The sequence below is a fragment of the Rhea pennata genome, chromosome 7 (assembly GCF_028389875.1).
Source record: "Rhea pennata isolate bPtePen1 chromosome 7, bPtePen1.pri, whole genome shotgun sequence".
In the NCBI taxonomy this organism is placed as follows: Eukaryota; Metazoa; Chordata; class Aves; order Rheiformes; family Rheidae; genus Rhea; species Rhea pennata.
Genome location: NC_084669.1, coordinates 37,477,891 through 37,491,677, shown reverse-complemented (window position 1 = coordinate 37,491,677; position 13,787 = coordinate 37,477,891). Strand labels below are relative to the sequence as shown.

General features: G+C 40.3%; 1 protein-coding gene across 1 annotated transcript in view; it reads right to left on the bottom strand.

Annotated features, from left to right (window-relative positions):
* Positions 1-4,331: 4,331 nt before the first annotated feature.
* The window catches only part of IPMK (inositol polyphosphate multikinase), a 41,934-nt gene continuing 32,478 nt past the window's right edge, over positions 4,332-13,787 (bottom strand). Inside the window, exons 5-6 of the mRNA XM_062579928.1 lie at positions 11,346-11,427; positions 4,332-10,213 (exon numbers count right to left, since the gene is read on the bottom strand). Of these exons, the coding sequence (XP_062435912.1) occupies positions 9,579-10,213; positions 11,346-11,427 (717 nt within the window). The 3' untranslated portion in view covers positions 4,332-9,578. The remainder of the gene's footprint in view (positions 10,214-11,345; positions 11,428-13,787) is intronic.

Below are 13,787 nucleotides of genomic sequence, written 5' to 3'. Positions count from 1 at the left end.
TTTTACACCTTGGGAGCTGCTACTTGCATTTAGCCCAAAACTACCGTAACTGAGGTCTAAAAGGGGCAGTGCAAAGCACCTTGCTTTCCTGCTGGAAAAGAAAAATAAGTTTTAATATTAGAGAGACACTTACGATTCTCTTCTCTCCAGCTTCCTGCCAGCCCCTCCAATACACAGCACAGCTTTTACGTTAGGAAGAACCAGATGAGATTTAAGCCTCAAAAGTGAGATTGGGGCAATAAAGCATCCTTAATCAAGGGCGTCCTCAGGATTTGCATTGTTTTCTTTTTCACCTCCTGCTCTCTCCTTGAGGCAGGCTAGATTCAGGTATCCAGCTATTTATCACTTCCCTGTTGCTTCTCAGAGTTTTAATAGCAGAGGGAGGGTATCAGCGCTACAAGGTTGTTGCTTTTAGTTTTACCCGGAGCAGAGCCTGGCACACCTCCGCCACACATCTGCAAGATGGCAAAAACCCCAAAAGTCTCTTCCCAGAGCCACAGGGCGAGCGCCGGCTCCAAGGGACTCGGGAAGGGCTGTCGGCACTAACCCCACTTACGCCAGGTCTGAGATCTCAGGGTTGTTCCGATCCAGGCTGCCAAGATCCTGCAGGGATTTCAACAAATCCTATAAATCCGTGCGCACCGCTTGGCTCCAATTAGCCTGCAAAAGCTGGTTCTAAACATTTCAACAAGCTGTAAGGATAACTGCAATTTAAGGAAAAGGCAGTGTGTTGTTAGATTATACCAAAACTGTGCCCCAAACGCAAAAGCAAATGCAAGCCCTCATGCAAACTGCCCAGCTATCAGTCTCTTTACAATGCAGTACAGCTTTCCAATTTGCAATGATAATTACAAACCCGTAAAAATACATCTGTTGACCCAGGCAGCTCGTAACCATCCCTCTGACGTCTGGATTGCTCTTTTCCATTTTACTGCCTCATACAGCACATCAAAACTAAACAGTTCAGCAATAAAAGGAATTATGACATTTTCCCTTTTTAATTTTAAAACTACAATTTTTAATACTGAACTTCAGTCAAAATCAGATTTAAAAGAGAAGTAAGTAGGACAGATGAGGCCACAGGGCCTCAAGTAACTTCACAAGGACATTATTTCTTTTCTTTATGAAGAACAGTGTCTGATAAGCAATCCAGCTGGACTGCTGAACTTCTACAACCCAGAACAGCACATGGCACTTCACAAGTTAAAAATACTATTTCCACATGTGGACTTCAGCCTTGGTATAAACACAGTTGCATAGCAAACACTACCATGGAGACTAAAGGCTAGAAAAGAGAAATTAGAAGAGAACTTGAAAAGGAAAAAGAAAAAAAAGGAGAAGGAGTCCAAGGAGGAGTCCAAGAGACCTGCATCTCATGGTATGGACAGAGGATAAAGCTGGGAGATGCTCCGGACACGAGAGCTGAAGGGGAGGCAGTTCCCAGGGAACCAGAGAGGACTCTTGGGATGACTTAATCATCTCCAGATAAGCAGCACCACAGCAACTTTGAAGGCAGGGACCACGCAGCTCAGCATTCCTCTGATATTTGCGGGCCACATGCAGCATGCAAGTTATAGGACCATCACTTTTATTGATTATGCTCCCAAACTTTCTCACCCAAGCAGTAACAGACAGCTGAGCCCATCATTTTATATGGAAAATCAGGATCTAACAGCAACATGTAGTGGAGAAGGATGAAACCAGTGGGACTGGGGTGTGTGTGCGCATGTGTAAAGGATACTGCAGGAGACACCACCCGAGCTGCAAACAGCAACTGTTTGCAGTCACAGGTTTAAGTCAACCAGAGTCCAAGTCAGCCCCTGCCCCCACACACTCCTGTTCCTGGTTGCTTTCTGGCTTTTTCTTTTTTTTATTTTTGCAGAAATTAGTACTTTGGCACAGCATCCATTTGATAACTTCCCATCTGCATGCCCAATTTATATCCACTGCATTTGCTAAACAAATCAAGCTTTAATTGCTAGCCACATAACAAAGCTTACATAGCTGGGGGCAGGGGGAAGAAGCTTCACTCCATTTCTCCTTACGCTTCAGCACCAGAGCTCGTCCAGAGGCAGACTGCAGCGGCTTTGCTGCATTTGGGCACAGCCTAGCAGACAGCAGGTCAGCGTTCAGATGTGCTGCACAATACAGAGGTAAAATTATTTGTTTTGTCCGGGGTTAAAATAAGCTTAGAAGTTACCACAGGAAAATATGTATTCACTGCAGACATCTCAATTCCTATTTGAGATCACACTTATCCCTCAAATCTTGTGGTAACCTAATCCACAAACTGAAATAAGTTTCATTTAGTGGAAACCAAGGTTTGGGGATAGCAAGCAAGATGAAAAGTGTAAGTCAAAATAGAAAAGCAGCAGTAGGAGGAAAAAAAAAAAGCCGGATATTCAAGTTAAGCCACTCTAATGGCTCTCTAGCAACCCCTTCTCCACAACCTCTCTCTGCTTCCACAGCCCCCGAAGAGATAATCACCTGCCTCTGTAATGAGTTGGGCTGTGATGCTTGGGTAAGTTACCCTTGCACAGGCTTCGTGTGCCACCCCCCAACTCAGTGATACACTGAATATCATAACCAAACCACAAGCGTTTTGAGCCAGCTAGGTTTCTGCAAATGAAGTGGTGCAACTCCTCCTCCACTTCAAAACGCGCTGCGAACAGAGGAGTTACTGGCGCATTCTTCGATGCTATTTAGATTTTTGCAACACAAAAATTAGTAAACCCTCTGAGAACATTGCAAAGCTTTGCTTCTTGCCAGTGGTCCAGTCTCTTCCTATCTTTGTACTCATTTCTCCAGCTCAGAAGCTGGAGAAGCTGGGTCTGCACGGCCTTCCTCCACAGGAAAGGCAGTCTTCTGAACACACTTAGAAAAATTTTTATATAAGCAACACCAAAACAAAACAAAAAAGCCACTGGCCTCACAGTGAAACTAGAATACTGTTTGCACAGGCTTGTTCAATCCCCAGAGTCCAAAATCAGGGAACTAACTGGGGGTGCAAAATGGTTTATAATCTACAGCACGCTGCTGTCGAACTGTTCAGCGTTTTCCAATTTGAGTTTCTGTGAAGCCCCAAAGTTTTAGAGGTGCTTCTTTATACTTCCTTAACATACAGGGAACTATGACCTTTCAGAGACAATAAAGGGCTGTAACTTTAGCAAGTACTTGTTCAATAATGTGCCCGAGGCCTGATGAAAACACTATCTTGTCCCTTTTTAGGGGAAAAAAACCCAACTTGTAGTGACTTTCTTCCCAAAGAAGTTCATTAATTTACTACAGGTACAGCAGGCATTTTCTGTAAATATCCCATAGCTGGGAAATACCAAAGACCGGCACCAAGTATTTCAGTATAACTAGAGCTATGATATCCATCAGCTGATGAATTTAATGTAGTTCTTGCAACTGAAAGCAGTATCTCGTAGTTGCCTACCTTAAGGTAGGGCAGCAAATTCTTTCCCGTGAAATTTGTCATCAGAGAGGAAGACAAGAGCAATATTGTCCCTTTTGGGTAGTTTGGAAAGATTTCCATCTACAGAGCATATTATTTGCATGACCCCATCCCTCTGATCTGCAGCTTTCCCCCCGTGCATTTCTGCCTCACTTCAGTTTCACGCCCCATTCGGATCAAGTCCTCTTTGAGGCCACCCGCAGGATCCCGCTTTACAACCCAGAGAACAAGGGCAGAAAGCAACTCTGCCACTTTCTCGTCTCTGCCTTCCTCTTGCTTCCCGACTGCTCACCCTCATCCAAAAGGAGGAAAGGAAAAAATCAAGGCAGCTTTAACTCGCTTCAACTGCGATTTTCACAGCTTTGAATCAAACATGGAAGGTAATCTTGAGATTAAAGTCTTCTGGGGTAAAGCAGCTATTTTCTAGTTACTCATCAAGGCCTGAACTACAATGAATTTATGAAAAAAAAGAATTTAACTGTCACCCAATTAAAGGAGGGGTTTATCTTCTCCAATCTTCTTGCCATTCAGAAGCGCCCTACGGACACAGAGTATGATGCTGACATAAAATTCACATGTAAAGCAATAATGCACAGATTCATGCTGAAAGGAGACAAGTCCTGTTTTGTGTCGTTTCTGTTCTGCTTTGTTTTTAACTAGAGGTGACTCATGTATACTGAGAAGCAGGCATTCCCCAAAATAATAGCAATGGATGTCAGCGCAAAAACACGATGGCAAAGCAAAACTGGTAAAGCCAAAGTCCACACCTATTACACCGCATGTAGAAAAGACAAGTTAACCAGTGCAGGGATATTCACAAAATCTTTTTATCAATATCTTCCTGTACTAAAAAGAAACCAGTTATACTTGCAAGTCACTTGCAGAAATTTTTAATTATTTGCCAAATATACAGCTGTTAGAATTACCCTAAATATCACTTATAATTAATTTACAAAAGTTGGTAGATAGCATAGTACAATGTTCTATAAAATAAACACATAATGTATTAGCAATACCCCCCCCCCCTGCAGTCCAATAATGGCAAAAAATCCAAATGAAGTTACAGTCAAACACAAACAAATTAGAGGAGACTGAGTGACAACTTTAGACACCTGAACCAAAAGAAACCGAGACCAGACTAGATACATTCATCCACCAAGCTTAATAAACATATAATTTTAGACAAAAAACAACAACACAGCATTTGGAGCAATTTCACATGCTTTATCTTCCAGTAGGGTTCCCAGAGTATTAAAGTGCCTGTGTGCACTCTAGTTTCATTTACAGTCTGGTGCAATACACATTTGGAGGTTACTTCATAGGTCACTGGGTTTTGTTTTTCTCATAACTATTTTAACCAATGTACACACCTCAAGCTAAGGGCATTCTTGAAACACCTCTGTTCCCATTTACCATTGCTCTGCACGAGCATCTTCTGTTGAATGTTATAAAGCATACAAAGCATACAAAGAAGTCAGACTCCAAATACCCGGTGCCCATCTCCACAGTTTACTGTTTAATTACAGCAAAACTTTTTCGAAATGTGTTTTTTTTGCTATATAATCCTTAACTTCTCTCTCCTTCACTTCCACTCCCTTTCAAAAACTGCTCAAGTTGGTACAGTTGCCCTCTGGATGTTAACATCCTGCACAGCTTTCCCTTATAGATTGCCGTGAACGATGGCAAACGTGCAGGACTTGGCCTGCGGATATGTGGTGGAACATACTTTTAAAGGAACATCTGACCACTGCCTGCTTTTAGCTCAAAGAATACACATGAACCACGTTAGCCTAACTGCAAGATACCTGAAAACTTAAGCCCTGGGGATATTACCTGCAATAACTGCTCACACTGCAGAACTGACCAGATGTCCTGCTCCGTGCTCCTCGTGAACTTGCGCCGTTTCCTGCTGTGCCACCTTCTTAAACCTAAACTTCAATGCTAACTGCACAAAGGAAAACTACATGCTCAGTTTGGCTGTCACTCACCCTGCCCCCAAAATATTCTCTTTAAAGCACTTTAAAACTTAAGCAAGTTTCATAAAACCTAACATCTAATCTCCAATAAAAACAGGCTTAATACTAAAATCTGACTCTTGCTTTTCATGGTTACAAAAAAAAATGCAAGAAAGGAATTTGCACCTCATGTTATTTGAGGTATTTTGACCACATTTCTCAATACCTGCACTTTAAGATGGTCACAGAACATGAAGTTCTTCGGAACATATCAGAATTCCCTCTCCAAACGTTCCATGAGGAGGCCTTAGCTGCAGCCTACGGCAGGTCACCACTGGTACCAAAGCAAGGGCTGAAGGCAGCACCCAGCAGGGAAACTTGCTTAAAAAAAATAAAAGCAAACAACTAATCAAATCATTACTTGACTTAGCAGAAATCAATGGAGCCTCTATTCTTCCTGTCTTCCTACACCTGATAATACCTCATGTGAAAAAAAAAACAATCACAAGTTTAAGTTTTACCCCCCCCCCAAAAAAAAAAAAAAAAACACACACACACACACACACTTGCTCGCAGACCAGTGTAGGCCATGCCTTTTCTTTGCCACTGCTGCTGCACATAGAAAGGTCAGTTTTACATACTGCAATCCAGACTCAAACCAGCTTTCTGCAGGTAAAGAATCATTTAGTAGAGCTTTAGATATATAATACACTAACATTACTTAGAAAGGTGCACTTAAGTATGTCAGTAATGTATGCCCTCTGTTAACTAAAAAAATGAAGGAAATCATTATTTCCTAATCTACCAAGTACTTTAAAATTCTGCATGAAACTAGGATTATGAAGAAGCACAGTCTGACGATGCAGCAGGAAAAATAGAAAACAGTTCAAGTTCCATGCAAATCAATTATACATAAAGTGTCTGCTTTAGTTCATAAAATAATTTGGATAAAATATTTTAAATATTTCAGAACAGTATAACAACTTCCAATGCGTTTTAGGCAAGTTCCACCAATATCCAAAAATACCATATATGTAAATACTTTTTATAAAACTTTATACAACTCTTAACTCTCACTAGTAAGCCTATACACAATTTGCACAATTACCTCATTAGAAAGTCTCCAGCATAATTGTATTCTCAGAGAACAACAGTAAAAACAATGTTTCCGTGAATCTTCTCTTTTGGGAATTGATTTTGCTAAATCACATTCTTATTGCTCAAAACTAGGACAGACGGGCTTCACCGTAACAGCAATCGAGTGTTACCCCAGCCTGGAGAAGAGACCTGTTCTATCGTTTCACTGGGCAGAAATACCTATAGGCCTTGCGACCATTTGCAGGAAGATTTCCCAGTACCTGTTGCCTGTACTGGCGTTTCCTACAATGTATAGGGGAAGGAAAGGAAAAAAAGGTATTAACAGCAGATGAGGAGAATCAATGATACTGCACAACCACAGTGACCAGCGTCTGCCTTCTGTCACCTCGTCAGTGACTTCTGCAAACACATCTGCAACTATCATTTAAAAATCTGATCTCTTCAAATAGAAGACACTAAAAAGATGCACAAGAGCAGCATGACCGTAATACCTTTGCAGGCTTCTGTTCAGTCGGTACTATGCCAAAACCTCTACAACCACCTTCAATTACATAACAATATTTTTAATTGGAAGTTATCTCTCAAGATACATTTTTATTTAACAGAAATACATCCATAATAACTACTGGTAAAAAAGCTGATAAAATTATTTTATTTTTTATTCAAAATATTCTGACAATTTAACAATATTCCAGGTGCATTACAAACACTGCCATAGTCAACACAACAACCAATACTTAAAGAGCATTCAAACACTGAAGACATCATATCTTAAAGCAGAGACAGGAGAATGCACTTATATTAAGAGAATACAGATCATTTTCCAATAACTGACTTCTTTGAGGCAGGTATCTAATTCCCCTGGCACAAAATGGATTAAAATCCAGAAGAGATGAATTATAGCAGACAAAACCTTCAAATGTATAGATGTTTTCCTCTATTTTCTGCAAAATATTGTGAATTTGTAATTCCAAAACTTGTACCAGCCTAGACTACTCTCATGTTGACTGCTTACAGGATAGAAAAACAAAAAACAGAAAAAACAGGGATAAAGCAAACAAAAACACAAACCTTTCCAAGAACATGGCTTAAATTAGTTCACAGACAGTTGGGACTATAGTAGGTATTAACTGTATGGTTGCAAAAGAAGTACCAGGTGGAAAAAAGTCCTCATCCTCCCGATACTTTCCCCTTCACCATAGCTGGCATAAAATTTTCAGTAAAAAGATATTGCCCCTACTGCAAGCATCTCTTTCATGCTTCAAAACTATTATTCTGCAAACAGATTATTTTGATTCTTTAATGTATTATCCAATATTATCTCTAAAGTTTAAACATAGTTGCAGACAATGTTGTTTTTCCCAATTAACCTAGGATCTCAAATGGAGCTAAAATATCAGTCAGCTTCATTTAAAACATGTTTCTCTTTCTGATATAGAAAACATGTCAAATCGAGAACTTGCAAAGACATATACACAAATGAGTGCATAGTGCAGAACATCATACAGAGCAGCAAGGCCACAGAGTCACACTAAGTCCACATTTAAAAGATATGTTTCTGATGACCCAATCCATTCCAAGCTTCTTCTTTCTTTTTTTTTCGTTTTTAAAATTTGTGAGGTTTGCATAAATCAAAAGCATTAAAGTCTTGCCCCTTGCAGGCCAAAACTTTTGTCTTGACTTTCGTATCACTGACTATACACGCAAGTTAGGAAAGCCACATACGCAGGAAACAAGAGGCACACCAAAAAAAGGTTTGGATACATCATCCCCAACTCAAACATCCTACAGGAAAACCTTAATTTTGCCAGTGAAATACAGAGGTGTGACAATTTTCAAAGTACATAGATTGCTTATGCATCAGTTAAAAAAAAAAAGAAAAAAAAAATCCAACCACAAGCCAATTTTAGCCCTGGGGGGAAAGAGCCACAACTCCACTGAAATAACTGAAGGTACATCTGGTTGCCCCAGGGCTGTAGTGGACCTTGGCAGTAAAGGGTCCTGTACCCATCTTGCTCATTGCTTCTAGTTGGTGCTCCCCTGCAGTGAAAAACTGAAACATTTGTTGCAATGATACAAGCAGCAAACAGCTAAAGGCAATCTCAACATGCTTATTCGAAATGCTTTGTTTCCCCTTTTTCATGAAGTTTGCTTTCCAAAGGCAAGCTTTTGGAGAACAGCCATCAGAAAGGAGGACTGAGGCATCTTCCTTAAATGTAATATCAGCCATCCCGTTAACTGACCAACTTAAAAAAAAAAAAAAAAAAAAAAAGTCTCCTAAACTAAATAAGCTTCTGAAATACCTTGCATTTGATTCCTCCCAACATACTTTCCCGAAAATTAGAGTTTCTCTAGTACTTGTGCAGTTTAAGCCTGTTACGGTAAGTTTATACAGTGTTTTCTTAGCACCTCAACGCAAATTACATTGTAGCTTGTCTGTGATGAACATTGGCTATGGACAACCACAAAGAGGGCAAGCACCCACCAATTTCAAAAGAATAGCAGTATCACCCCATTGCATTGAGAAGCACTTCTGGATACACTGGTTCCCCAGCTAGACTACTGAAGCTAGACAGGATGCGTCTCAAAGTAGGGTTACTCCAGTTATTCAACACAGTAAACACAAGCAGGCAGCACTGAGGACATCAATCCTGCACTTCATCTCATTTTCAGTCCATTTTCTAATAGCATATTAATGGAGATATGGCTCAGTGTCAAGGCTAAAAGGGCAAACTTACCAAAGCTAAAGTAGTTATGGGGAACTAACATAACCCTTACTTATTGTATAACTGTACCCCTTGGATTTAAGTGAGCCGCATACACCTCACCCTACCAATTTACCTATCCTGCTTAATCTCAAGTATCTTCATCCTTTCACACTTAATTAACTATCAATTATTTTCCTGAGTGAGATTATAAAAAGTTAAACCCTTCTACCAAAAGTACAAAGACAAATAAAATATAGTAGAACAATACAAACCCAGTTATACAGCATTACAAGTGCAGAAATTCTTGTTGTTGTTGCTCCTCTTTATCATTGGCCCCCAGTAAAAACCATAACAAAGAATTTAGTTCTCTAAAATATTTTGAAGTACTGTGATTAAATTCTTCAGACCATAAATGTAGCCCTCATCCTTCGTGTTGCTAGGAAACACGTGAGCAAAATCTATCATTCGGACTTCCACGTTTGTGCTTTCCTTGATCTCTGCTGGCACATGACAGAAAACCTTTTCCAGTTGGGGTATAACATTTCCATTTAGATGCTCCTGGGTAATGCAAGTGCTGCTTTTCCACATGTTGCCTTGCTCCAAGTTTTCAACTTTGAGCGAGAGCTGACCACGGTGCCTCTTTGAATATGCCTTTTTGTGAAGTGCATAAAATTTGGACAAGTCTTTACTTACAGAGGCCTCTATTTTTCCATTCTCTGTAGAATTTATTACGTGAATATTATTATTATACTCCAGTATGCCTCCTCCTGATAACAGTCCTTTGGGCATTACTCCCTTCTCCGCCAAAGTGACATCGCTCAAGCGCACGGTGGTTGCCTGACACGAACCTTCATAAACAAACAGCAGCGAGCTGGCATAGAAGTTGAGTTGCTCCTGGCTCTCAAACCACTGCAGGATTTTTTCAATCTTCCCAATGCTGGCAGCGACAGCATCTTTTCTCAAGCAGTATCCGTTGTGAAAAAACTTTGAGACGCCTACAAGAGAGAAATAGACGTTTCCAGGATTATTTGGGGGAAAAAGGTTTTAATTTCTTTTAGGGCTAGACTTGTTCTGAATTGAAGAAAAATATTCACAATTTCCTTTTAAATACTTATTAAATAACTCAGAAACAAAGTAAGGAATTCAAATACCTTCAATTACCTTCTTATGAAAGGACTACTATATAATGATCGAGGTAAGCTCAGATCATAAATAAAAGTAACTGAACACTAAACAGACAGTTTCTGCTCCCCACTTCATCCTGTCAAGCGTATGAACAGTTTCAGGTAGGGACCAGTTGAATTTTCTAGGGACAAATAGGCTCAAGCAGTTTCCAGCTTCTTTATCATGAGTGACAGAGCAGACAAGTTAGTGGCAGCTCTGGAGAAGGGCACACATGTGCACGTCTGTCTGCATGTCCTAGGGTGGATCAACAGATGTTCAGTAATGACTTCTGAAATTATCACCAAACAGCCACATGATGGATTTTTAATTTATTTTTAAATATATTAACAGGGATACTGGCCTGACCCTGCTTTGTACAGACTGGTTGAAAATAACTAGCCCCACTCATTCTTTGGTTGGTTGGTTGGTTTGTTTTTTGTTTTTGTTTATGTTTGTTTTTTAGAAAAGTGTTTTAATTTTATTGTTAGTGTACCTCAAGGCATGGATAGATTTCAGCTGAGAAGGTCAATTTAAGTGAAGTGTAAAATACATTACATAGCCTTATAATATAAAAGGGACTATATACTCAAACACCTGCCAAAGAAAAGTAAGTCTTAAAAAAAATACTAATTTACTAGCTCTAAAGGCTTTCATTTCATCAGAATATCACTGCTACAAAAAAGTAAGTTCTACCATAACTCTTAGTACCCTCTCATTAGCAGGAAAGAAATATGATGAGGAAATTCTACACAGCCTACTGCAATTTTTTTTTGTTTGTTTGTTTGTTTCTTTATGATCAACAAGTAGCTCAAATAATACAGGGAACAGTTGCAGACTCACACTGCAAAAGGAGCGAAAGGGACTTTTTCTTTTTTATAAGGAACAAAGTTTGAATTTTCACGCAATACCGAAACAAACAAACAAACCCCAGAGCGTTGAACTCCCACGCATCAATTTCCTCACCATCTTTTACTGTCTCCTTCGTCAAGCTCCTTCCGTAGTGCTGGTTTTGGGTCTCGTAGCTGTCAGTGCAGACATGGTAAACCTGCAACGAACAGAAGGGAACGCGGTACTAAAGAGAGAGCGGTATTTCCCTGTAGCTCTGAGGCATGTTGCAGACAAGTTACAAGACCTTCGTTGCCATCTCTCCCTCCGAGTCAGGACTGTGCGCTACCTCAAAGTCAACACTGCCCTCTCGTGCTCTGCTCTGCCAACTGCTGCTATTCGGCAGCTTGGGATTTAACTACCAAGGACCACTTCTTGCGTTTTCCTCATCAGAAAGACATCATTATATTGGTTAGAAATCACCCGATCAATTACTGCAAGTCTTTTCCATGGCATTTAACACTCATTTGCAAGGCAAGACATGAAACTAACACACTCCTATGAATATCACTGTGATTAAGTCATTAAGACTTAATAAGTTCATAAACTGAGTTTAATTTTTATTATTTTATCATTCTTAAAACTGCAAAAGTGTTTAACAAAATTGCAAAGCAATAAGAAGTATTACCTGACCAGAAAGGCCCAATTACCTGAAACTCTCCCACCAGAAACTGGCACATACGAGGTGCATAAATTGAACAGTACCAAAAATAAATAAATAAATCGCTGTTCCTTATTTCCATTGCTGGGTTTCCCTGCCCGACACTCCTCTGCCTCCATCTAAACCACAACCAGCACAGCAAGAGGAGGCAGGTCCAAAGCCCTGCTCTGCAAAGCAGCTGCAATAAGAAGTCTCTAATAGTTATTACTTTGCAGGTAATTAGATAAAACAAGAATAAAAAAATGCATATATTTCTTCGAAACAGGATGACAAGTTTGGAGACTGCCCAAGTTCCTACTAGCTGCACCTTTGTTGTAACAACGAGGGCTCAAGTTCAGTCAAAGGGCGGCTTCCTCCACATACCTGCAATGAAGCACGTTCCTGAACGCGGTTTGCCAGGACCTTATCTCCTCCCAATAGGGGCTTGCAGTTTTTGTGATGTGGGCACTTGCTCAAGAAAAGCTTGTTCAGGCCCACAAGCTCATTTGGTTTCCCAAAGAAACTCTGGAGCAACACCTCAGCACCTTGTGCTTCTGGCTCGTGCTTCTCACAAAACCACTGTAACTTAGTTCTTCAGTCCTTGATCGAGCAGATTTCACTAACAAGGGATAATTCTTCTTCTATAAATACCATTCTGGGTTTTTAGGCATCTAAGCTCTTCATCTTTTGCAGGGTATCATTCCACAAAAATGGCACCCTATAGGTTCAGAAACACCCAGACAAGCAGACACACATTTTTACACAGTCCTAAGAGCACATTTTTAACTATACAAAATGGTCAACAACAAACTACCAAGTCCTATAGATGTACACATTACAGCGTCAATACATTTAACTATCTTGCAAACAAGCAAATATTCAGAATATCCTAGGTTACAAAAAGATACAGGTGCAATACTTGGTGCTTTTTTTTTTTTTAATGCAGTATTATTAAAAAACACTATTCAACTCTCATAGGTAATCATGAAAGTATTTGTCACCTAGGCAGAGAGCTGCTGCCTAGTTCTGTTTAGAGGCCTTTCAATTGAAAGGACGCAACAGTTGCAAACATTTCTGGAAAAATCTCAGCCCAATACAAATACATTGAGCCTCATACTGAAAGCAGAGGGGCACAACTTCAAGCTCAGAGAGGAGCAGTCTTCCACCATTCTCACTCAATCGTCACCCATCCCTCCAAAATAGAGGAAACTGTGTCGTAATAGCAAGAGACAATAACCAGCTCCTAGCGTGCAGGCATCTTGCTTGTCTATGCTTTCCTTCACTCAGGTACTACCAATCCACTACTAACCTTTCCCCAAGAGATATTTCGGTCTGCACCAGCTTCTTCTGTATCCTAACTGTTGCCACTGTAGGTACTTGCCCAACTTCTGTCAGAAGGATGGCAAGTCAAATAAGTCAACTTCTTAACAGCTGCCTAGGAATTACTGGACAGGAAGGCTTCATTTCTTGCCCACCTGCCACAGTGTTTGTCCTCCCACCTTCACAAAGAGTTTTGCTGCGCAGTGCCGGATAACGCGAACTCCTCGCAGTGTCTGCAAAACATCCCCTTCAGAAAACCGCCTCACTTGCGACTTGTACACGTCCGTATTCCACAAGATCAGTCCCCATTCAGTGAGGTTTGTGCATAAACAGAACTGGAATCCAGGATGCCAACAAGATTTGTTTATTAGTAGTACTACTATGACCAGGGTCACTGTAAGGGCAGGATGTCAAGAAATGCAGATAATTAACTTAGAAGGGAAATGATCCTCTGACTTTCTCAACATGCACTTGGCTTTTGCTTTCCCATAAGGTGTTAGTTTACTGTTGCTTGCATGCGTACACATTTTCGTACCATTTTTTAAACAGTGTTAGTTCAG